Source organism: Brienomyrus brachyistius, chromosome 12 (assembly GCF_023856365.1).
Source record: "Brienomyrus brachyistius isolate T26 chromosome 12, BBRACH_0.4, whole genome shotgun sequence".
Lineage (NCBI taxonomy): Eukaryota > Metazoa > Chordata > Actinopteri > Osteoglossiformes > Mormyridae > Brienomyrus > Brienomyrus brachyistius.
The window spans coordinates 3,864,498-3,891,892 of NC_064544.1; the positions used below are offsets into that span (position 1 = coordinate 3,864,498).

A 27,395-nucleotide genomic window follows, 5' to 3' on the forward strand; every position below is an offset into this window, starting at 1 on the left:
CCTCTTATTAGGGTCCTGGAGAATACATCGCTCCGAAGACTTTTTTGAAAAGTTCCTTATAACTGGAGTTCAGCCTCTCCAATAATTTATATTCTGATTCATATCTGTCTGGCTGCAGACTGCTTCTCCAAAGCAGGAATGTTTTGAAGATGTGACAAAAACAAATCACTTTTATAAAAGATTCTATCCATCCTCAATAACCACATTAATGGTGTGATACTTGAGCCGATCACAAGAAACTCAGTGCAAAAGGCACGGAACACCCAGGGCGGGATGTCAGTCCATCGTAGGGGACACCCAGGACGGCATGTCGGTCCATCGTAGGGGACACCCAGGATGGCATGTCGGTCCATCGTAGGGGACATCCAGGGCGAGATGTCAGTCCATCGTAGGGGACAGCCAGGACGGCATGTCGGTCCATCGTAGGGGATACCCAGGACGGCATGTCGGTCCATCGTAGGGAACACCCAGGACGGCATGTCGGTCCGTCGTAGGGGACACCCAGGACGGCATGTCGGTCCATCGTAGGGGACACCCAGGACGGCATGTCGGTCCGTCGTAGGGAACACCCCGGACGGCATGTCGGTCCATCACAGGGGACACCCAGGACAGCATGTCGGTCCATCGTAGGGGACACCCAGGGCGGGATGTCGGTCCATCGTAGGGGACACCCAGGGCGGGATGTCAGTCCATCGCAGGGGACACCCAGGGCAGGATATCGGTCCATTGTCTAAAGAGAACATTATCCTAAGAACAAAAAGGCTGTGGGTTCAAATCCCATGGAGTGCATGTGAATTGTAACCTTTCCCTATTCTGTAAGTTGCTAAGCCATCAAATAAATGTAAAACAGTGAACATACAAGCTCTGCACAGACTTTATGGGAATCCAACACCCTATTACCCCAACTTAGAATTGGGGATCTTACATGCCTTCAGCCCAGTCCTTGGTAATCAGCATGATGAAGGAGATGCCAGCTCTCGGCTTGTGTGGAGACTCTCCAGTGTTTGCACAGTGCATCGTACACATGTGTAAGCCGCCATTCAGCCTATATTTAACCAAGCAATTGAGAAGCTAGATGCCTGAGGAATTCAGACTCCAGTCACCTTTCCAAGAACTATAGCTTCTTAGTGCTTAATTAGATCAAGACTCGTTAAACCTTCTCCGTATTACAGATTAAAACAAAGCACAGCCACTTCTTTGCAGTTTATTGCATAACCAGTAATTAAGGCTTATTTATTTAAAAAAAACCTCTCAACTTATTTTAGTGTGTATGATGATTTAATTGTCCTTTCGAAACTGCTGTGTAATCTGAATGTTCAATTAGCCTAATTGCAAATGCTTTATATTTATCTCACAATGGGATACATCTTGCGGCTGGATCACACTTAATAAAGTCAGGCAGGAATGGAGACATAAACTGCAAATCCGCTCCATGGCTGGAAACAAACGTGTACAGGATGGTGGTTGGTGGGTTACCTGGAACCAAGGGCAGAGCGTCACGGAACACATCTCGAAAGGCCAATGAAGTTAGACTGACCTGGCCACACCCCCCCACCCCCAACACACACTCATTCAGCTGAATATTACATAAACACAGGCTGTGCATGCAATACAGTGAATTAGTTTGATAATATAAAATTATTATAAGGTTTGTTATTCAGTCAAAGATTTGCTGAAATGGATGATTGTAATGAGCCATTTTCCAGAATTCTTCTACTTAAATTGGTGGTAAACTCCCATATTTTTAATATCAGATTTAAATCAAGATGACCTTAAAGCCCCCAAAACTGCATTGGATATGCGGTAAGAGAGGATGGATGGATGGATGGATGGATGGATGGATAATGTTATAGTCACTGGTATAACTCAAGTTACCAACACTAGTTAATGAGGTTAAAGAGAAACCAATCGAACAGCCATAGCAGCCCTACTTTGCCTTATATGGTCAAGTCACATCCCTGGGATTGGTGACTGCAGACTGATTTCGTTCTCGGTGCATCGGGAACCCAGAAGGTTCCGAAAGGGTGTAGTGTCTGGCACTGCAGTGTGGACAGCGAGGTAGCCGAAGGAATGAAGACCTGGTAACTTCTTTGGCATTTTAATATGAAATCCACACCTGACCTTAAACTACTGGGACATTCATCTTACGTTTAGAAACAATGAAACAATTCTGTAAGACCAGTGTAAAAGTGTGCAAAGTCGCAATAGGTTAGTTACACTGACGGCGCCCCCTTCTGGCCACAGCTGTAATTAAGCGCTTATCCTGGCACTGACCTGTAGGCCGCTCCAAGTAAGAACAAAGGGGGGGGGGGGGGCAGTCTCATTGTAGGAAGGGACTGTGTGCGTCGCTGTTTAAAACGAGACCCGAAGCGCGGCCTGGTCTCCAGCGATGGGTTCGCTGAACCTGCGGCACCATTTCGGATTAACGGAGCGGCAGGCGAATAACTCACGTTAATGTAAACTACACAAGCAAAGCGCACTCTCTGTGACATTTATTTATTGTTAATATAATCCTTGCCCTTAAATTCATTATTCAACAGTATTTAAGCCATTAATCAATTACCAAGCGCACAGTCTGGAAAATATAATTGACGAATATTGGACCATAAACATCGCACAGTTTTAACTTTAGGATACATTAGTAATCATTATCTTAACGTGCTTGATTGTTATATTGTTTTATATGTGTAATTTAGGTTTTTATATGACTTCCTTGGTATTAAATAACACCTGGTAAGCTATAATTAATTACTCAATGAATTAAATATTTAGTTGTTTTCTGAACTGTTACCAGACGCCGTAGTGTTTGCTTTGCTGTGCTTCGTAATACTTCCCAGTGACGTTTTTCATTGATTTCACGTCTTTCCTTTTCCGTACCCCGTCGATATTGCCGCATCAGGGACGCTCATCTTCTGAGTTCAGCATTTCATTTATGACATTGTGTTAATTAGCCTACATTAGCGACGGGTGAGGCAACAGAGAAGTTAATAAAATAAATGCTGCTATAGTACTGGCGGGCTAGTTTTTATATTTTGAGTACCGGCGTTTCTTCCTGTCTTCCCTGAATTTTGCGCTGATCGCCCAGAAACTGATCAGATTTAATGACATTCACTGGTTAAACGATAATTATTCGCTTAAATGCAGTTTATAGTATATATTCGGTCTAATTCTCAAATTAATTAAAGGTCGTAAGGCTGAACTCTCAACGTTATCAGTGTGACTTCGGGCAAACGGACAAAACTGATATTTAAATTAATTGGTTTTAAGCCTCCTTGACTTCCCCGTACTTCCACTCGCTCGAACCCCGACCCTCACCGTCAGCCTGCCAATGAACCTAGTGAGACTACGCCCTCTACTGGTGGAAATGTGCGCTGCCCAGGGTCAAACCTCCGCCATGCGGGAGCTGGCAGCGTGTTTTTCCGATGTCGTCACTGTCACAATCTCTCAGGCCATCAAGTCAATATGTGCAGGGAAGCCTGGGGAATGTCTCCTCAATTATTCCCCTTCATTCGAGATTTAGTCCTCTTAGCCCCGGGGCAAAACAGCTCTCACGTCCACTTAGCGGAAGGAGAGCCGTAAAAAACTTTTAAAAGTTAATAATTCTGGAATAATCATGTGCAATACAGTTTTATTTTTCTAATTTTCATAAATGTATATTTAGCGAAGCGAGCAGACTATGTATCAGTAAATACCCCAGCCAAGTCTAATTAAGGGGCATCCAGTGACGATCAGAGGACGGATGCTTCAGTCAAAGATTTTCAGATGTCAGTCGCATTGTGTTCCGTTCACTTTCTGTTCGATAAATCTGTTCTAAAAACTTCAGAAAATAATTTCAGCTCAGCACAAGATCCACGTTTTCATTACGAGCCGCATCTTCACCCGACAACCCAGTGGAAGTACAAGTGCTCATGTCGCCACCTGGTGGTCATTTTAGCATTTACAACATTCAGATTAAATTAGTGCCAATCGGTGTCACTTTAGCCACACACGCACACAGGCGTTTGTATTCATATTTATGTCAGGACCGTCCATTAGATTCTATGGGCATTCCCACCTTAACCCCCACCCAGGCCTAACATTAACTGTAAGTAACCAAACAAAATACAAGACTTCTGACATTTTGAGTTTTTTTTTTATTATTTTATTGCAGTCACAGATTTTTATTAAATTGAGTTTCTCCTTGTGGGAACTGAAAAGGTGCTCCCCAAAACATCAAAATAAATTTGGTCCCCGCAACATAATATATACATAACCCCCTCCCCAAACACAGACACCCCCCCCCCCCCCCGCCAAACCGCACAGACTAAGTATAACACAGCAGTACTGTAAGTCTATGTTATACAGATATATATTTATTACAGAACCATCCTCTCAAATCCAAAAGCAAAATCACATAGAATATTAGAAATGCTCATTGCAGCAGTGATGTTAGTTTGATTAAAAAATATAAACTGTTCAAATTATTCTTTTGTATCAGTCCATCAAATCATTAGTTCATTGTGTGATACATAATGCTGCAACGTCACGTCAATTGAGGAAACTGAATTTTAATACAGGAAGCACACACACGCCAGGCGGTGTCATACTGGGTTAGCATGTTCTGAAAGCACAAACACCATAGAATGAGGTAACCGCAGATGTACCAAGCAGGAGAGAGAAAATGGCTACCAAAGTCACAGACAATCACCCCCCCCACCCCAATACAGCAAAAGAAACTCTTCCACACTCAAAAAATATATAATTAAACGTACGATTAACAACACTCACGTCTCAACACTGGAGAGATTCTGAAAGGCATCTTATATATTAAGACACTGTAGGTTTCTGATCTCAAATTGGTTATTCTAAGGATATGGGGAGAGGTAAAATGACGCTTGGGGGGGCGGAGTTACAGCATATTATAATAAAATAATATTTTGTAATACTATCGTGCAGATGTTCAGCATCATGGCAAAATGAAACAGAAATGGAAAACTCCACGAATTCCTATAATGAGCTACTTGCCTCATTCGTACGTCTCTTTGGACAAAAAGCGCCTGTTAAATAAAATAAATGTGGGGGGGGGGGGGGGGGGGGCATGTGGCTCCTCCTTTTTTAATAGGAGGAGAATGAATTCAGTCATTGGTATCAAGGGTCCACTCAAAGGAGGTAATCTATCATAGTCTAGATTGAGGGTGACCTTTGAGGAACCATGATCAGGTTCAGAAGGTGTTCACAGTGGACCAGACCCAGAACCGATCCTGAGCAAGTTCCCTAGCAAGCAGCTTGTGCCCAAAATCAATAACGAACATTAATAACAATAAAAAAAAAAAAAAAAATGCAGTTTCCTACTATATTCAAAATAGGAGTGTGAAAATGAAGGAGATCTCCATGCGGTCCCAGTGAGGTCTCGATCCAAAGGCCAGCTGGATGGACCGAAGGAGTTTTCAGTGGCTGGATTCTGCCTGCTAGCACCCGCACTCCCCACAAGAACCCAGGAGAACCACAGCAGAGAACTCTGAACAGGACTATTCAAATGTTCCTGAAGGGCCTCGAGACACTGGTCACAGGAGAATATGCTGTCGGTAACATGGAGACGCTTCCACAGGACCAGGGTTCAAGTCAAAGGGATTTAAAAAAAAAAAAAAAGATGCACACAGCCGGTGTGGAAACAGAACGATCGGGACCATTTAAAGGTACAGAACAATGCCCTGGTCTCTACGACGCCCCCTACAGGCCATACCAGACTTGAGACAAAGAAAGGGGGAGAGGGAGAGGCAGAACGGCCAGTGTACTGCACTACACACATTGTATAAATTAACACAGGAAGCCAGAGGTGCTCAGGCTCACACACACACACACACACACAGCTCACAGTAGTCCAATGCGTTTACGGCAGTTCACCGTTTCATAACTGAAATACCACTCACACCGGCACTCGCGTGTATAAAATACGCTTTAAATTTCTCGCTTATAATAAAAGTTCTCTCTCTCCCCATAAACATTTGATATATTTGCTAACATCGTATAAAAAGACCAGGGACAAGGCTCGTGGTCAGAGTCCAGCTGATCGGCCACACCTTCTCGAAATCGCGGCAACACGGCCGGGAATGTTAGTGTATGGGCGGAACCGGGAGAACCCGTCTGAGGAACAGGACAGGCGACACGAACGCTAGCTGGGTATCCGATAATCATCTTTGGAGTCTGTTACGCAGGGGTGTGGGCCGAGCTGGCGGCGCGGGAGGTCAGTCCGAGTCCCGGTGGACTTCAGAGGCATCGGCTCGGCATATCGGACACGTCCTGTTGGCCTGCGGACAAGAGATGGGGTAAGGACTGCTGATTAAAGCAGTATGTCGTTAGCTCCCCAGTCGTTTTATGCCTCAAGGTGATGAAAGTGATGTTTTTTTTTACCACTAAATGCCAAGTATCACCATAGAGACGGCAGTATACAAATTTCACTATAGTTAAAATCATGGTGCTGCTGTAGAGTCAACACCAGGGGGCGATATTAGCGTTTCTATTTTAAGATGGGGGCATAAGAGGGGCCATAATTCACACAATGGTGTGTTTTGAATCGGTGAGTGACAGGGGAGGGGCACTCCGGGAGCCTATCAAATTGCTCCTGGTGCCCCTTGTGGCCCCGCCCCTATTTATGTTCCTGGCAAACACTGACCGAGGGACCGGAGGGAAAAAAAAACACATTAATAAAAACGCAGCATGTTCAGTGCCTGTGAGGGCTGCGTTACCTCTGGAAAGAAGGACTTTGGGTATAAATATCTAGACAGAACGGGTAAATTAGATGCCAGCCGCCAGGGCTGGTCTTGGGGGGCTGGGGGTGCCATTCCGTCCTGCAAACTCACCTTGAGCCACTTGTCGACGCACTTGCCATGGAACTCGTGGCTGCAGGGCAGGACGCGCAGGAGCTGCCGCGACTCAAAGTCACACATGCAGACGACGCACCTGCAATGCGAATTGATGCAGCTGTGAGGCGCTGTCTGCATCCGGACTTTGCAGATCCCAGATCCTCACTGCTCCTCCGGCTCCAGCCGAGGCCACACTCCCACGTCTGGGGGGGTCTGCCCCAGCCCCTGTCCTCAGTCATAGCCCCTCCCCCAGAGTATCTTCCCCGCCTCCTACCTCCCCCACCCCCCGCCCCAAGGCCCTGCCCTCACTCACAGCGTCTGCTCCGATTGGTGGTTGTTGGGGTTGAACCGATAGGAAGGCAGCTGTTCGATGTCGGCCTTAGTCAGGCCCTGGGCTTGGCCTCCCCCAGTCGCTCAGCCAGGTTCAGCAGGGCCTGGTGGGGGGGGGGGGGGGGGGGGCATTATGTCAATCAATCATTCGGAAGCACTCTCACCCGCTGTTCCCTCATTACAGACTAATGGTCATTGCAAGAATCTCATTACTGGGAAACATGCCCAGCATACGGATCAGCCTAAAAACAGAGCAGATTTCATCCATGCATCCATGGTCAATAACAGGCAGTATGAAATGAGGTGAGGGGCCAATGGGAGAGGGGTGTGGTCAGTAACAGGCAGTATGAAATGAGGTGAGGGGCCAATGGGAGAGGGGTGTGGTCAGTAACAGGCAGTATGAGATGAGGTGAGGGGCCAATGGGAGAGGGGTGTGGTCAGTAACAGGCAATATGAGATGAGGGGCCAATGGGAGAGGGGTGTGGTCAGTAACAGGCAGTATGAGATGAGGTGAGGGGCCAATGGGAGAGGGGTGTGGTCAGTAACAGGCAGTATGAGATGAGGTGAGGGGCCAATGGGAGAGGGGTGTGGTCAGTAACAGGCAATATGAGATGAGGGGCCAATGGGAGAGGGGTGTGGTCAGTAACAGGCAGTATGAGATGAGGTGAGGGGCCAATGGGAGAGGGGTGTGGTCAGTAACAGGCAGTATGAGATGAGGTGAGGGGCCAATGGGAGAGGGGTGTGGTCAGTAACAGGAATAAATGTGATGTTGGGCACCATGCAGACCTCATAGTTCTCCACCTCTCCGTCGTCCACTTCCAGCTCCAGGCTGATGGCAGGTCCCACGCTGGGCTGGACCGGGAGCATGGAGCTGAGGGGAGAGGAGCAGCACAGTCACACACCTCTCCGACAGTGTACACACACACACACACCTCAGTCACAGTGCACAAGGCAGACAAAGAATGTACATACAGCATGGACCGGGGGTGGGACCCAGAGACAGACTGGGAGGGTGTTGACCTCCACTCTCACAGACCAGGGGTGGGGGGTCATTTAGCTACCCACAGAATCACGGTGCCGCCTAACAGCTTAAAAGCACACAGACATTTGTACTACTTTGTACCACTTTTTACACAGTGCTGACAAAGTCCGGGGACACTTTACCTGTAATAATATTACAAATGTATTGGTTTCACAACAGAAGCCTGCTGACAATGTGTAACATATCTGCACATATCACCCACACAGACGTTTCCTGTTCATTAGTCATTTTCTGACCACCTCATTCAGTTCTGTTCTTGCCATTTTGCTGTTAATTGCTGTTGTAGTCACTGGTTCCCAAAGGGACGGTAAACACGAATGTCTGGTGTTTTTATGTTATTGCAAAGGCGTCACTAATTAAAAAGCCACCAATGAGGCTGCTTGTCAATGAACTTTCCAACTACAAATAGTTCCATTAAAACTGCAATTTGGTTTTGAAATTAATGTTTCATTTAACACTACTGGTTGTTTGTCATGTGATATATATTATTTCTAAATGAATGAAGTAAATATTTTTTGTTATAAAAAACAATAAATTTGCAATATTTTGTATATATTGTGCCACTTCTATAGGTACACTGGAATGCTTCCCTTTGCTGACCCCGTCTTACTCTTCATAGCTTGGGGGGGTCACGGCACAGGGTCAGCTAATGTGCAGCGCCCCCGGAGCTGGGGGGCAAAGGGCCTTGCTGAAGGACCCACAGACATGTGACTGTTCTGTGGAAGCTGGGGTTCAGACCTGCGATGCTTTGATCACAGACACACAGAATTAGCTCACTGAGCCACTCACTGCCCCCTTAAATTGGACTACAGAAGAATTAAAATCCAATTACAAATATTTCTGAACTCAAGTGAAAATGCCCGTGACAGGATGTAGTCACACGCTACAACACCTTTCAGGTAGGGTTTCCTATTACTTAATAGCATGTCCGTATATTAGAATGATCAGCACCAATAGCTGGCCTTGTCTTTGCTATCTCTAAGTAACAGCGTTTGTGATTGGAAGATGATACTAACAGGAAGTAAGGCAGGAAGCTGGGGTGGTATGGGGGCGGGGGCAGGGGCTGCTGGGAGCGGTACCGGCGTCCGGTGAGCCGTCGAGGTATGAAGTGAGGATAGGGCTGTTTGAGGGGGGAACAAAAACACCGTCAGTATGCAGCTAGTGATAAAACATGAGAAATATTCAAAAACTGTCTTAAACACCATACATAAGGGCCAAAGACAGGTATTAAAGCAGGTGCCGTCAGCTGATTCTGTGGTTTAAAGGACAACAGAGTTTCCTGACATGGGAGCAGCACAAACAAATGCTACCTTTACCTTTTCAACTGTAACTTATTGTTACCCAGACTGGCAAATTTGCCAGGGAGTTCATTGTACTAAGTGCCATGAGGCAGATGATTAAATTACCGCCCTGAGGCGGGTCTTACCACCCCGAACAGCTCCTGGGGCAGCGGGTCATGGGAGAGGAAGGGCATCTGTGAAGATGGGGGCAGATTGCTGGGGTGTGCCGACTGGGGGTAGCCGAAGGCCCCACCCACTGAGAGGGGCTCTCCGAGAAGGTCGACCTCATTCTCAATTCTTTGCAGTGCCTGCAGTGAGGAGACAGGCTCTGACACAGCTGCACACTAGGCTAGGTTAAGGTCAGAGGTCACCGGTTTTGTCGTTTCTGGGCTTCACTCAAAAATGGTACTTCAGTGTAGTGTAGTGACTGTTTGTGGCCAACAGGGGGCCCCCAAACTTCAGGGGCTGCACGCAAACTAGCGATTTGAGCAGTGTAAAACCCCGCCAATGGTTCCTGTTACTCAAAGCCTCCTCAGCAGCCGTTCCTGCACACCCTGATATATCATTTCATTCAGCTATCAGACGGTCTCGCTAAATTAACCAGCCGAGACATCGAAACCTCAGCAGCACGATGCCGTCCGAACAACAGCTTTTTCTCGTGTGTCTCATGTGTCATCTCGCTTTGACGGGGGGGGGGGGGGGGGGAGATGGGACTCACCGAGCGGGACTGCTGCGTCTGGAAGGGTACGATGTGCCCGGGGGTGGGCAGGTGGGCCGGGTGGTGTGACACGTGTGACGGATGCAGGAGGAATGGCGGTCTCAGCAGACAGGAGGGAGGGGAAGCCGTAGGGGACGGGCAGGTGGTGGACAGAGCAGGCCTGCAGAACCTGGGAGACAGACAGAGAGGGGGGGGGGGATTCAGAGTGGATTTGTTGCCCCCTGCTGGCCACAAACTGTCACTACACTAAATATTAAGTTAATATGTTCCTAAAGCAGCATCATCCGCTCACTAGCCAGTTACCTACGGTCTTCTGACTCTATTAGTTTTTGAAACATTGGGGGGGGGTGAAGGGACTTTGTGGGCGGGGCCAGAGAATCACCGAAACCCCTCCCTCATACACTGCGCTGATGCACACGGCAGAAATGCCACTTGGAACGCAGGGGATGCAGCTCCATCTTTACTGCAGCTGCGCAGACCCAGACGCGCAGCATGTGCGATTCCCTTCAGCGACAGCTGATGCATTAAGAGGGGCTGGGAAGCCCAAATCTTCAGCGTTATCCTGAGAACATCTGCAATAAAGATGGCACTATGGCAGTGAGCTGCAGGCTGCTGTGCTCAACACTACACTTATATTTTACAGCTTAATAAAGGCCATGAAACGCGCTAACGCAAAGCTCGCTTCCAACAGCACAGTTACGACATAAACCATAAAACGTGCAGGTTTATGACTGAACCTCCCCGAAATTCCCACACCGCAGCACCAGGGACCGCAGGATTCGGGGCGATCAGCCTCCCAAAGGCTACCATGGCAACTAATGAAGAGTGAACTGTGGGTATTTAGTGACAGGCAGACTCCACCAGACACAGACAAGCAGAATCAGAGAGATGCAAACAGGCAGACGCAGACAAACAGGTTGGGAGACTGGGACATATGCAGGGAGATGCAGATGGACATGCAAATGCAGACAGACAGACAGACACAGGCAGATACTGTCAGGAATACGCACAGTCAGGCACAGCCAGACGGACACAGTAAGGCAGATGCAGACAGACACAGGCATACGCAGATGGACAGACCGGCACAGTCAGACAGACACAGACAGACAGACACAGTAAGGCAGACGCAGACAGACAGACCGACACAGTCAGACAGACACAGTAAGGCAGATGCAGGCAGACACAGGCATACGCAGACAGACAGACCAACACAGTCAGACAGACACAGACAGACAGACAGAGTAAGGCAGACGCAGACAGACACAGGCATGCGCAGACGGACAGACCGGCACAGACAGACAGACACAGTAAGGCAGATGCAGACAGACAGACACAGTAAGGCAGACGCAGACAGACAGACCGACACAGACAGACAGACACAGACAGACAAACAGACAGAGTAAGGCAGACGCAGACAGACACAGGCATGCGCAGACAGACACAGGCATGCGCAGACAGACAGACCGACACAGTCAGACAGACACAGGCATGCGCAGATGGACAGACCGGCACAGTCAGACAGACACAGACAGACAGACAGACAGAGTAAGGCAGACGCAGACAGACACAGGCATGCGCAGACGGACAGACCGGCACCCACCTGCGGCGGCACGCTGCACATGGGGTAGTGCTGCCCACTGAAGAGCACCGAGCACCCGGGGACCTGCTGTTGGGAGGAGCAGGCGGGGAGGTGCTGCCCCGTGCAGAGGGGGGTGGGCAGCCCGGGGGGCACCGTGTAGGAGACAGGAACAGAGCCCTGCTGCAGCTGGGGGTGAGGGGGGGGGGGCTGCTTAAATACACACAGCCTCCCGTTAATGGAGCACAATCCGATTTAAGCAGGGGGTCACCTCACCTGGTCATGCAGGTCCACCATCATGGTGCTCTGCTGCTGGGGGTGCAGCAGCCGGGGGGAGAGTGCGGGGGGGTGGAAGGCCCTGGGGTCCTCGGGGCCCTGCGGGGGGGGCCTGTATGGGAAGCTCTGTGCCGGGTGCTGGTAGCTGTCATCCTGCCCCACCCCTAAGGGGCCGTGGTGCCGAGGGTGGCGCTCCCGCCATCCGCGCTGCCGTCGTACTGGGGGGCTGGGGGGGGGAGTTAGGGTTAGCATTCATTGGTGTAGCGACACGCATGACACGCATGACACGCATGACACACATGACACACGCAGACACCTGCGGGGGTGGCGGGCCGGCGTGTGGCAGCGCTCGGTGGGGTAGTGCGCAGGCGGGTGCACATGCGGCCGCCGGCTGGGGGGCAGCTCCCATGGCCGCATGGGCGGTGAGGGCGTGGGGGGAGGGGCCGACACCAGCTCCAGGCCAGACTGCTGGGAAAGGCGCTGCCTCTTCGGCCGGGGACTGCCGTCACCCTGTGGGAAATACGCTAATGTACGTTACATCATATATACAGTCAGAATGTACCATTATTGGGGGCGGGGGGCACACTAATGCATATTACATCATACATACAGTTGGAATGTACCATTATGGAAAGCACGGGATGGGAATATATTTAATGTAACATCAGACATACAGTTGGAATGATCCATTACAGAGAGCAGGGAGGCACAGTAGTATATCATATGTACAATTGGAATGACCCATTACAGAGAGCAGGATGGGGGGGCATGCTATAGCTGCAAGTGAAACATTGAACTCCTTCCTCAGAAAGCATCTAAAATGCATTCTGATCTTCATCAAAGTCATAAGACACAAAAAGACACTAACAAACATGGTATTTTCCAGTTACGTATCTTTACTGGATAAATGGTCTAAACATCAAGGTTGCTGGTGGAAAAAGTACGTGAATCTTTAGGATCAACTCAGGCCTGACTTTTACCCAGTCTCACAGTCCTGGTTATATGCTGTTCCATCCCAGTATGAAATTTCCAGAGGAGCACAGACTGGAAGGAGCTGCAGTCGGATTTATAATGACCTGGGCGTCCATCACTACTGTCAGACAGAATTCAGGAGTCCGGAGTCTTTCTGTTCTCCCGAGGGGCAGAAGTGCGGTAAGGATCACGGCAGGAGCGCGACATCCAGTGCTGCCAGAGATGAGGATCAACCCCTGGCTAAGAGGAGATACCTGCTGGAACCTCTGCAATTGCCACAGGTTCCTGTTCCCATATCCAGTACAAGAAAACCACTGGAGCTCACGGAAGCAGGGGCAAGCTTATGTTCTCTGGAGTACCACTCCAAAAGTGGCTTTGGGGTCCGACACCACCCCCTAGTGTAGTGACAGTCAGTGACATACAGGGGGCGCCCAAAACTTCCATTCATTATTGTTCTGTGATTTAGTATTTGTAGGGGGTCCACTGGCAGTCATGGCTGGAGGGGGGGAGTAACTGACAGGGCCTAAAACACAATGCTGCACGTCATTAAGTTCTTTGAAGACCAGGTGCTTCCGGCTCAATGTTCTCCAGACACAGGAGACAGAAGCTGAACCTCTTTACTGGAAACATGCAAAGTGATGTTCGTAGGGAACCCAGCTCTGCAGACCAGCAGCGAAACCTCACCCCACGTGCGAGGCGTGGAGGAGGTAGCCTCACTGTGTCAGGCTGATTTTCGAGCTCAGGGCCCAGCCTGCCTGCTGTCACTGAGGGAACAATGAACCCAAAATGCTACTGAGGAATTTCACAGGAGAACGTCAGGCCAGCAGCCCGTCAACCGAAGCTTCATGGAAGTCGGATGATGCGACGAGACAATGACCTGAATCGACATCGGAGTGGCCTCAACACAATGTGTTCTGGCGACCCAGTCAAGGTCCAGACCCCAATCGTACTGGGAGACAATTCCATGACCCAAAGAGAGCAGAGAGAGAGAAGACAGACAGGAAGAGGGTTCAGATAAGAGTCCAGAAATATCAGTGAAATGAAACAAGGAACGGCCTAAAATTCCTCCAACCCACTGTGCAAGTGTAATCAGCAGTTCCAGAATCTTCTAACAGTTTTTCCTACCACTGTTCATTACATCATAAGTAAGTCTATGGGGTTCGTCGCACAGCAGGGCAGGATAAACATTCTCATACGAAATCACAAATGCTCACACCGCGTTACCATTAGCAGTGTGACCCCAATCACCATCCCACCCACGGGGCCCACAGGCAAACCAGGATGCCGGTTTTGCCGTGTCAATGCTCAGTTTCAAAAGCCCCTCCGAAAGGTGAGCCGAGGAGCGGGGCCTTGTGCCCGTAAGCCAACCTGGATAAGGCATCCACTAACCACTGGCACATGATTGGCCGCTATGCATGTCTGTACACTGAGGGCGGGCTTACAGCAGCCATCCCGTTTGCTAATCGATGTAAACAAAGACCCAAAATAAAAACAGATACTTTGTTTAGGTATCATTTGGGAAATTTCACATCAACAATATACACATGAAACAACCCTAACAAACAGCACTATATTACATTACATTTATTTAGCTGGCAGTTTTATGTGAAGTGACATACAGAGAAGAGTCCCTGGGGCATTTCGGGGTCAAGGGTCTTGCTCAGTAGCCCAACAGTGACATCACTCTGCTGGAACTGGGATACGAGTCGGCGGCCTTCTGATTACAGGCAGTATCCTGAGCCGCTGAGCCAGACACCTCCGGCCTACATAGCATGTCAGGAAGACAAACACGCCTACACTCCCGCCCACAGGAAGGGGCTAAGCCGGGACTTCCTGTCATGGCAGGACTGCACGGTGGAATCCGGGGACAGGGGGGGGGTGACACAGCCGTGCCTCAGCCCAACTACGCCCACGCCTCAGTACAGCCACCAACTCCAGCGAGAGCCAGCGTTGGGGGGGGGGGGGGGGTTCAGTGTGTGTCAGAAGGGGGCAATCCCACCCTGGGCAATCCCACAGAGAACAGCACAGAGCAGAATGAGAACAGCCTTCCCCCACAAGCACATAATGGTACATTCCATGGCATCATGGGAAGGGGAAAAAGGAGGGAGGACAGACACATAACGGTTTGTTTTATTTTTCTGGGGGGGGAGGTGCCAAAAACCAGTCAGTCATGTAAATCCTAGGCAGACAGACAAGTTAATGCAGGTGTAAGAGGAGGTGAGAATGCATGTATCTGGCATCACAGCATTATTCCGAGCTTCCTGGAGATCTCTGGGTCTCCTGCCATTGACATATGCCAAGCAGAAACCCAATGGAATCTAGCGCCCCCTAAAGGTCACACCAGTACTTTACATCTATACACCCGCCCCAAAACACAGCCACGAAGCTGTTATTTCTTCCTCCAACAGGTAATCCCAACCCCCCCCCCATGCCCCAGCAGTTCATGCACAGCCAGTGCCCTCACCTTGTCACTCTCGTCACTGCATGCCCTCTCAGGGTAGCGGCCGAAGCTGGTGTTGACTCCCCCTGCAGGTGGAGAGAACAAGGACTTAGCTTTGGTGCTACCGCGCTAGTCGGTCGTAGCGTGACAGCTTGGCATGGGGGGCGTCATCCTGGGTCATTTCAGAGGAAGGACCAAACTTATCCATGGCAACAGAGACACAACCACGACGGAAATAACACTGAGACACAAAAATAGCACCAGAGAAACAACCTAAAAGGATAAATACAAACCATTTGAGCAAAAATTAGCATTTTAAAGTTCTGCCGGTATCCTTTCCCAGGCTTTCAATAGCTAACCTTGATTTTCCTTTGTTCAGAAATGCGCAAGACTTGAGAGAAAGGTTATATTCCATTAAATACCAGATTAAAGGAACTGTTCCCTTCATTTTAACATCAACTTTAAAACACAAAATGACCAAGAAATCTGTTCAAAAGACTTCACTTACAAATCCGCATTTTCTATTATAGTCACACAATTACCAAACACGTCAAAGAGGAGAGGACAAGACATCCTTTTAAAAGTCAAACAAAGGCTGAGGATACTGGGGAATAGTTTTTCTGTAACGGCTGTGAGGTGCCAGCTGTGGGTGTGGCCAAGGGATCTGCCTATACAGGGAAAGTGACACGCGCCCCGGGTCCCGGAGACGTCCAATCAAATCACTTTACACGTCACGTCACCTGACACTTGGTGGACCGCAGGTGAGTGGAAAACTTGTGTTCAGATTCCCACAACAACAGCGACTAAATACTGCAAATACTAGAAATATGTCAATATGAAAGTGTACATAAATGGTGGATAAACATAATAAATTGCGAACAAATTTGAAAAAATATTAATCCAAATAACAGTAATACAGTAATTATGACTGTTGGTTTAGTCCTCATAGTATGTCTAATTTGCTCATATTATTATTATTAAGAATTATTATTATTTATTATGAGCAAACGAAGGCATCCCCTTCTGGATCTCCTCCCACCTCAATGCCACACGGCCAATCAGCTGCAAACGCCCCTCCCACCTCAATGCCACACGGCCAATCAGCTGCAAACGCCCCTCCCACCTCAATGCCACACGGCCAATCAGCTGCAAACGCCCCTCCCACCTCAATGCCATACGGCCAATCAGCTGCAAACGCCCCTCCCACCTCAATGCCACACGGCCAATCAGCTGTAAACGCCCCTCCCACCTCAATGCCACACAGCCAATCAGCTGCAAACGCCCATCCCACCTCAATGCCACACGGCCAATCAGCTGCAAACGCCCCTCCCACCTCAATGCCACACAGCCAATCAGTTGCAAAGCCCATCCCACCTCAATGCCACACGGCCAATCAGCTGCAAACGCCCCTCCCACCTCAATGCCATACGGCCAGTCAGCTGTAAACGCCCCTCCCACCTCAATGCCACACAGCCAATCAGCTGCAAACGCCCCTCCCACCTCAATGCCACACAGCCAATCAGCTGCAAACGCCCCTCCCACCTCAATGCCATACGGCCAATCAGCTGCAAACACCCCTCCCACCTCAATGCCATACGGCCAGTCAGCTGCAAACGCCGCTCCCACCTCAATGCCACACAGCCAATCAGCTGCAAACGCCGCTCCCACCTCAATGCCACACAGCCAATCAGCTGCAAACGCCCATCCCACCTCAATGCCACACGGCCAGTAAGCTGTAAACACTCCTCCCACCTCAATGTCACACGGCCAATCAGCTGTAAACACCCACCCCACCTCAATGCCACACTGTTGGCTGCTCAATCAATCAGCTGCAAACGCCGGCATGACAGGAGCTTCAAGCACGAAAAGGATGACCCCCCCCCCCCCCCCCCCATTAAAACAGCATGGTGAAGGACAACGGAGATGGCTCTGCGACAGATTGAGTTACAGATTCACACGTCGTCACGACGAAGGGCAGAAGAAGAAGCAGAGCGACCTGTTAGCCCATTTAGTGCACAGAGACACGGGGGCTGATTTGCTGCTCCTGGGGCCCCAATAGAACGTCACCTTGGGGCCCCAGAAAAAAATATTGCTCAGAAATACTCCCTGCTTCAGCATCTCCTAATTAAGTAAATATTTAGTGTAGTGACTGTCTATGCCCAGTAGGGGGCAAATATGTGATTTGATTGGTGGTAAACACACACACACACACACACACACACACAGTGTAGCACACACTCTCCCAAACACTGAATCCACACAGCTGGGGCGGGGGGTGCATAAAAGGAAAGGGGGAGATGAAGGAGAGATGGGATCAAAGCACCTCTTGAAACATGTGTGTTTGGTCTGCTGGACTAAGGCCTGATCGGCACCAGCCATTCAGAGGCATCCAGACGGCCATCCCTCCCCCCCTTTTAATGGGCAGGATCTTAAAGCTCTGATTGGGCAGCGTGGTAAAGGGGCGTCGCTTCGGTCATGTGATTACCTGGTGGCAAACAGAATTATGATGCGCAGGATGCGTGTCCTTCACCTGGCTCCCCTGACTCTGAGGATGGGAGCTGCGTGGGGGTGTTAGCTCATGTGGTGATGGAGCACCAGTAGATGGGAATCAGTGGGGTGCCGTGCAGCTAAAAGACATGCAGGGGGGTGCAGCGGGGGGCTACGGTCATCGATCTGTCCCTGAGAGACTCGCATAACATGTTACTAACCTGCTCTTTCCCCCTCCCAGACCAGCTGCGCCGCTCTTTGCCCCCCCCTCAGCGTATCCTCACACCCCACTCGCTGGCTCCCCCCACTCCGAATCGATCCCTTTCGCTCCAGTTCCCCCACCCTGAAAGCCATCGCATCACCAGACAAATCTACTTAAAGAGCCAGGAATGTAGGCAGGAGTGGTGCTTCGGTCATGTGACCCGCAGTCACGGCAACACACAGCCAATGAGGGCGTACGGCCTTCCTGGTCATTCTCGCAAGGAGCCTTGTGTATTTGTGAAGGCTGGATATACAGCCCTCTATGTAATGGAGGTGAAATATGTATACATAAGTATGTCTGTGAAAGTACAGCACTTGCCTCATGTCCAAGAGGTTGCTGGTTCGAGTCCCAGGGCAGGTGTCAGATGAGGAATCCAGATTTTCAACCTACCGAAGTACCCATAATAGCATCAGCTGCTGAGAAATCAAAGCAGTGAAGTGGAATACACCCACAGCTGGTCCTATGAGTGATGAGGAGCAGAAGGGAATTGTGGGAACAGAGGAGAGGATTCTGGGATATGCTACACTACCCTGAATTGATAATGGTGGATGGTACTTTAAACATGATGAAAAGAATAAGGCTAAATGATATTAGTCTACGAATCATTAAATGACTAGTTAATATAAATCCTGACCCACCGTAATCAAATTGTAAACATTCCCTGTGTAACCGTTTAGATAGTGTTTTAGAGGAACAGACACTGAAGGGAGTATCAAGGCTTTTTAACTTTAGCGATTTTTGAGCTCAGTAATTTATTTGGGGTTTAACACATCACAATCCCTAAACCTCCTTCCTGCGTCCAGAAAGTGACAAGACGGTTCTTTAACTACAGCGCCACCCACTGGGACAGTGGTGTGTCCGCCAGGGGCTGGTAAGCAGGGCAACGGAAACTGCAAGAGGCTGACTGGCTCGCCGCTTACCAAATCACGAATCCAGCAGCGGAGAAATAAAGTAAAAAAATAATATATATATAATAATAATAATAATAATAAAAATACCGAGAGTTTAAAAAAACCTCCCTGGGTCATGCTTTAAATAACATTACCATGAATGGAATAGTAAAAGGCAGTGAGACAAAATAAAACAATTACAATGAATTTGCAGTAATAATCCAATAAGAATCTTTAACGTTTATCATAGGTTAGAGGCGTCTTACAAATTACTCCGATAACTTATATTTACATTTACGAAGCAATTCGTAAACCAACCTTAATTACAATTTTACAGCCGTATGTTTGTTTCAATTCGCCCTTCATTCTCGGTATATTTACTGCCGCATGAGGTTATAATAAAACATGCGAAGTAGCTGCTTACGCGGAGTTCTTTACCTGCTACATATAAACAGCTGCAATGTGCGTGATTTAATTCAATTTATTTTTAAAACGGGTCGTTTCGGTAGCTTTCCGCGTTGACGGAGAGCCAGATGAAAGCCAAACGCAATGAAAAGGGAAATGGACGGCGAGAAACGGTAAGAAACAAGGGACATGTTAAGGGCCTAATTAAGGATCAGCAGACTAGCTGTAATTAATTATGGAGGATTGTGTACAGATTTCAAAGCAAGCGGGACGGCCCATTGTCAGACATAAAGGGCCAGGGACGACTGAACAGTGTGAGCTCAGGCTTTCAAAAAATGAATCATAAGACATACAAATGAAGCTGATTAATAATTAGGGCTCTGTGCGTCGTGCAGGTTTCCCCCGGATACTCCTGCTTCCACACGCGGCCCAAGATCAGGCGCTTGTGCAAACTGGAGCCTCATTTCCGCATTGTGTGTACCGATCACTGAACTGGCACCCCATCCAGGGCGCCCCCTGCCTTCTGCCCTCGGATAGTCCACCCTCCTGTACTGCAGACGCACGTAGCGTGGGCGTGGTTAGCGGTTAGGGATGCGTGGGGTGAGGTGCTCTGGCCGCAGGCTCCACCGCCGCCGGGTGCCCGTCACTCCAACACATCCAGGGTAAATTCTTGTGGATTTACAGCAACAGACCTCCCTCCCACAAGGTCATTCTTAAGTAACATCCTTTTAAAAAAATATCACTGCTCTGTTCCGAGGAAGTCTGTCTCCCCCACAGCACAGAGACAGGTAAGTAATGAGGGAGCATGCATGAGAAAATATCCTTTAAACCCCTGCGAAAAATAATAACAATTAAAAATATTAATATTCTATCAAGCCTGGGCTGTCTGTCAGCTGACCGGGATGGGCATCTCTCCAGCCCAGGCCTTGTGTGTTCAATGCCTTCGCAAGCTGGCTGAACGTGAAGCTGGACATGGAGGACACCCTCAACAGAGTGCCCCCCCCCCAGCCTTCAAAAATGAGTGATGCCCTGCATTGTCTAAGTTTTTATGCTAGGCCAGCACAGCACAGGGGTGTGTGGTCTCCTGGGACTATTTTTAAGGGAGGAGGGTTACATTATTATTGCTGCCGCTATCAAACCCTGTTGACTGAACGACCTGGATCACACTGAGGAAGCCTCCTGCAGCCCAGTTCCTACATCATCCCAGACTGTAAAAATCACACCAGACAGAGCACAGGATTCCGGCCTGGGTACTCAGACACACACACACACACACACACACACTCATGCACACAGCCACACACACACACAGTCATGCACACAGTCACACACACACACAGTCATGCACACAGTCACACACACACACACTCATGCACACAGTCACACACACACACAGTCATGTACACAGTCACACACACACACACAGTCATGCACACAGTCACACACACACACACTCATGCACACAGTCACACACACACACAGTCATGCACACAGTCACACACACACACACTCATGCACACAGTCACACACACACACAGTCATGCACACAGTCACACACACACACAGTCATGCACACAGTCACACACACACACACAGTCATGCACACAGTCACACACACACACAGTCATGCACACAGTCACACACACACACACAGTCATGCACACAGTCACACACACACACACACACTCATGCACACAGTCACACACACACACAGTCATGCACACAGTCACACACACACACTCCTACACACTCATGCACACAGTCACACACACACACAGTCATGCACACAGTCACACACACACACACACAGTCATGCACACAGTCACACACACACACAGTCATGCACACAGTCACACACACACACAGTCATGCACACAGTCACACACACACACACACACACAGTCATGCACACAGTCACACACACACACACTCATGCACACAGTCACACACACACACTCCTACACACTCATGCACACAGTCACACACACACACAGTCATGCACACAGTCACACAGACACACTTGCACATGCAAAACAAGCCCCTTGTTGGGCGGGGGGCTGGGGCTGGATGGAGGGGGGGGCAATACGGAATGTGCGTGTGAAAGACAAAGCGCTGAAGAGACGGGGGGGGCAGAGAAAAAAAGGCAGAAACAAAAACACACCCACCCACCCACCCAACAGGGGCTAAAGAGAGAGAAGGCCAGCAATGGGGGGGCACACAGTACTCCGCTGTGGCACCCAAAGTGCTTTGCACCAGTCACTGCGCAGAACTCAGACCCCCAAATGTCTTCCTTTGTCGGGGTGCAAGTCTCAGGGTCCAGCAGCCCCGGGGAGGTCGGCTGGAACAGCCTGGTTCAGCACGGAGCCCCAGAGCTCTGCGACTCAGAAACTCACACGCCTTACGGCATACCACACAGGCAAGGCAAAAGCCAAGGGGGGTTGGGGGCACTTGAGGTCGTTTTTACAGCTTAAATGGTCAAATCCTCCAAACAGCCCCCCCCCCCCGCCCGCTCCTCGCAATCTTCCCCTACATACTGACACTAAACAATGATCACGCCCAGGTCAAGCTCAGGACATCCGAGAACCCAGTCAGGGGTGGCTTGATGGGGGCCCCACTAAAATAAAATCACTTTGGGGTCCCCTATGTAGAGACTGTTTGTGGCCCACAGGGGGCTCCACGCAAATGAGTGTCTTGAGTGGTGGTAAACACCGCCTCAACCACATGTCTCAGTGATGCTTGCGTCCTACAGTCATTGGGCAGGGCAGGTTAGTGCCCCCTATTGCACAAAAGGAGATTACTAACATATTACCAGGATACCAGACATGAGGGCCGTCTTAAGGGGTTTATAAAGAGCATAAACCAGCAAACCAGAGTCTCAACCCAGATCACCAACTTCTCATAAACAGTCTAAAAGTAACAAATAGAAGCCCAAGCAACCACGGATACCGCAGCCATAGCAACTGGGAAGCAATACGGCAGTTCATCACAAGAACACAAATGTACTTTAAAAAAAAAAAACACTTCATTAGAACCTAGACCAAAAGTCAACTGGGAACAAGCACGAAAGAAAACATCTCAGCAGATCACTCAGGGCCAAAGCTGGAAGCGGAAACCTTCAGATATGTTCAGTCATACACACAGAGATTATAATTGCTTAATGGGGGGGGGATATAATGCTGATGTAAGATGGTGGGAAGCCTGACATGGACTCTGGACTCTGCACACCTTTTTACCAGCCTGCACCTGTGTTATCCTGCTCTGGGCGGGACACCTTCATTATAGAAACTCTCCAGTAAACCCTGCATTCATGGTCCATTTTCCTTTAATAGTCCCACTCCATATTGCACCCCTGACCTCAGCTGTGTCCCCACGGAAACAGTGCTAACTACCCCTACCCACAACCTCTAAATCCCTGCTAACCCAAACCTCGACAAAATGGGCGAAAGATGCGGACGCCCCCAGAGCAGCGAGCCCAGCCCCACACCCCTAGGATGCCCCCAAACGGCCAGTGCAAGGCAGTTCCCAGGCCACGCCCACATCACCCGATTCCAAAGCCTCAAAACACTACTCCGACCGCTCCACTAGAGACGGAAAATTTCCCCGGCCACACAGCAACCAAAAACAAAAACGCCTTAAAACCTTTTCCACAATTTGACAAAACATGACTTGGCAGAGCAACACCCAGTGACTATTAAGTATCATGAAACACAAACCAAAAATAACTAAATATATTTGCAGTACCTTGTAGTTTTGCAGCATAACTAAGCGTTAACATTTGCGCAAACTGGGTTGAATCACAAAGACTAAGCGCATAGCTACCACAGAGACCCGGGAACCAGCCTGCCCACTGAGGTGGCCCGAAACCCAAAGAAGCCATTTACAGTCTGCATGTATCTTACAACTGGGCCTCTCCTGAACCATCAGCATAGCAGAGGTTGTTGAGTTACGTGATCGTTAATATTTCCACGGAGTCAGCCTCTAAATATCCCTCGAACAAAATAAAAACTTGACAAAACCCTCCCAAAAAGCCCATCGAAGTTGACATCTACATATTTTTTAACCGTACACCATAGTCAAGGCAAAGAGACAGCCAGCAACTTATCTCAGGCTGCACACAACCATACACTATTGGCTAATTAGTAATTCATCTACAAGCCAATTAACCACACTGGTTAGCCTTCGACTGCTGGAGGATATCAAAGACCCAGAGGAAAACTTACACAACATAAGCGGCCTAGATCATGCAAACTGCGCGCACACACACACACACACACACACACAGCTGTGGGATTTCAATCACCAGCCATGCGTATGTGAGGAAACTGACCTATGCAGTGAGGTATTGAACAACTTGATGGAAATTGGGAAACCCAGTTTTACCACATTTCCTCAGTGCCTTCAGGACAGGAGCTGTGAGGAAAACAGTTCATCTGCCGGAGGACAGTGGCACAGAAACTAAGAGCAAAGTGAAATGTCCAGCGTCATCGTGCTGCAAAGGCAGAACATCTGGAAATAAAGCCAGCTGGGGGGGAAAAAAGTGGGATTTAGGGCTGGATATGAGAAAGACCCACGGAAACATGAATACAATCCATGAGGACAGTGGCCCAGTGTGTGATGTGAAAGAGAGGCTAGAGTGCAGAATGCTGACCATACGCTTTCACGTGGGCCTGGATAAAAATCCAGGAGGAGGAGAAAAAAGAGGGGAAAGGAGAGGTAAGAACTCAGTAAGCAAATCAGAGCCGTCTTCGGACACATTTTCCCCCAAGCCTGACGCCCTTACATAAAATCTCCACTCGCTTGCAAGTTATGGGAGAGAAAGGAGCACAATTCATCTCTGCGTAGAAAATCGGGTAACAGAAAAAGACCTCAAAGGCCGCCAGTTTTGGTGTTAAGAGACAGGAAATTTGGCGGCTCTGCCGCGTTTACATTCATCTCCGTAAGTATACAACCCAGCGACTCTCTGAGGCCAGACCCGGTCCAAAATTATTCCCATTGCCAGAATGTTTCGCAATTCGTTCACTCGTTATAATACTTGTTCATGGTATAATAAGGTGAGTAGTCCAACAGTGCATGTGTTCAAAACAGAGACCCGATACGTGCAGCGTAACGCACAAAAGTGAATGATAAAACCAAAATCTATGACTACTTCACAGTATCGGCGAGACGTTAAAGGGTCTTTCAGCATATATGGTCGGTGCAAAGCAAGGCTGAGCTTCTTCACCGAAAACACTTTAAGAAGGTAGAAAAGCAAACTGCGTCCGTTTATATGATCAAGAAACACGTACAAACATGCATCCTTTCAACTTTGCAACAAATAAACGGTATGTTTTATTTACAAAGAATAGACAAATATTTAGTAAAACCTAAGTGGCTCTTCAGTAGTTTGACGGAATATCACGTATACTTATGAAAGTTTGACAATATGACGTTAATTCGATTAAGCTATCGATCTTCTTATAAGAGAACCTAAATAATTTCTATCAACCTGATTAGACAGACGGGTGAAAGTCTCTTAACACTAAAAAGCACATAAATTATGTGTAGTATTACATTAGAAATGTGAACTCAATCCCTCACCGGAAAAAAAACACAACGGGTTGACAATTTCCAGGCTACTCGTTAAGTACCAGTACTTTTCCCAATGAGCTGCTACGATATTTAAAAATGCGACACGAGCAAGCAAGAGTTTTGCAAATGGCATTTAAAAAAATACGAGTGACACATCTTATTTCCATAACGCAAACTAAGAGATTTTAAAAGGTAAATATATTAGTAGAAATAGAACATACATTTAAACATGGCATGATTAAAGTGTCGATGTGCAATAAAGCAGGGAAAGAGATTCCTTTACAGATCAGCTACATGTTTAAATAGAAATGGCAACAGTAACGTCAAACTAGTCGTGCAAAAATAACCTGCCGTCTCCTGATTCGCGAGGTTGCCGGGGGGTGAGCTCCCATAACAGGGCTTCTGAAAGGACCAGGGGGAGGGGGTTATGTTTATTACCTGCAGCGTGGCTTCTGTGAGCACCGGGCTGGTTCCCTCCCTGGGAGCGCTGTGCATCGGCGGGGCTGTGCACCGTCAGTGCCACACATCCGGGGCTGTGCTGCCGGGGGCGGTGTGTGCCGGTGCCCCCGCCGGCACCAATGCTGCCGCCGGCGGTAACGTTGCCACTGCCGTTAACGCCGTACTGGTAAAAGCCAGACCGTGATCGCGATCGGGTCCTCGGTGGATCCATAGGCGGTGGGTGATGGTGAGGGGGGTCGGACGAGACTGCGACGGAGACGGACCCAGGCGCTGGTGGGAGCCCGCTGCCGGTGTATCTGTGCCTCCCGAGTCCCCTGCCCCCCACCCCTTCACGCCTCCGTAATCGGCCTGCTCCTGCGACCGATACCCCCGCGTCCCTCACATTAATCACCCCGTTTCGGGATGGGGGCCGAGAATAAACACAGGGGTCCTGGGCTGTGGGTTTCTCCAGCTGCGGCAACTGGCATTTCCTCCTGGACTTCCCCCTTTGCCTCCTGCTCCTCCTCCCCTCTCTCTCCCTCTCTCTCTCTCCCTCTCTCTTTTGCTCTCTCTCTCTCTCTCTGTAGTAGTTTCAAGCACTTCAGGCAGTTCGTGGCGAAGGGGCTTCAGCTTCAGAGAGAGATCGGGACACGTTGGACTCCTCTCATCTCCGCCCCACGTCTCACTCACTGATTTATTCCCCCACTCCCCGTTTTACAACGCAAAATCAGCTTAGAAAAAAAAAACGCACATTTTAAAAATAAAATCCTGTCCTAATTTATGCCCCCTTTTGTTTTTGTTGCTGGTGGGTGTTTAAAAACAGCACAGTAAACCAACCCCCTCTGCGCGTCTATTTCCTTGTGTTTAGGGATGTATCCTGGTAAGTATTTAAAAAATACGTAACTCCCCAGCCTGGTAATCCCCTGATTTGTCCTCCCCTCCAGGCTGTTCTGTTTTTCTCCTGCGCTGACTGCTCCTGTCTGCCTCCCCGGCTTCAGCTGGATAACCACTTTCCAACAGGCTGAGAAAAACAAGGGACACACACACCCCTCCCTAGCCATGCACAGCTAAACACACGCTACTTCCGTAAAAGCCAGCGGACGGCTTCGCAGCCCATGTGCGAGCGCTATAATAACACACGCGGAATGCCAAATAGGGGCGTAAATATCCAACTTGTGCAAAACCAGAAGTTAAATGCGGGCTACCTTAAACGGGACTAGCTATAACCTGACTTCACTTTTTTAACCGTGTATGGTTTATGTTTTAATCACCGTTAGGTCTATTATTATCGTGTAAAAGGTTGTGTCCTACTTAACAAAATCATTCAGTGAAAATTTCGATAGAATATCCCTTATTCCAATTTAAATACTATGGTTTATTATTCTATGCATTTAAATATTATGGTTTATCACTTTAAAGTAACCTTGCATTGGCCAACGAGTTTACATTAAAACAAGCATAAGGACAGAGCTGTTCCACGAAGCCCGCTGGGGAAAGGAAAAATAATCGCTGTTATTTTCAGTCGCTCGATTTATATCCCTTCGCTACCCACACAAATGTGTGTGTGTGTGTGTGTGTGTGTGTGTGTGTGTGTGTGTGTGTGTGTGTGTGTGTGTGTTCGCCTGACGTCACAATAAAACGTGACGGAAGATCAATGAGATTTCAGATCTCCAATAAGTCCAGATGCATCGAGGACAGAGCGCAACGGTGACTAGCGCTTCTGTTTTCACACATCATAAGTTGGTAGTTGAAAACCTGTAATAAATATTATTTGATATACATATATGTGATCTTTTTAGTGTACTTTACATATTTTACAATGTATTACTTGCTCTTGTAAATAAAACTGTAGTTATCGATTACTCTTGT

General features: G+C 48.7%; 1 protein-coding gene across 1 annotated transcript; it reads right to left on the reverse strand.

Moving 5' to 3' along the window:
• Positions 1-4,110: 4,110 nt before the first annotated feature.
• LOC125705074 (E3 ubiquitin-protein ligase RNF38-like) lies at positions 4,111-27,014 on the reverse strand. The gene is given in 14 exon segments (XM_048971415.1): positions 4,111-6,287; positions 6,840-6,939; positions 7,156-7,234; positions 7,237-7,276; positions 7,959-8,043; positions 9,231-9,334; positions 9,641-9,802; positions 10,213-10,308; positions 10,310-10,381; positions 11,813-11,977; positions 12,065-12,290; positions 12,381-12,574; positions 15,501-15,562; positions 25,527-27,014. Coding segments are annotated over 14 exon segments (1,680 nt in total). The 5' UTR covers positions 25,759-27,014; the 3' UTR covers positions 4,111-6,224.
• Positions 27,015-27,395: the final 381 nt, after the last annotated feature.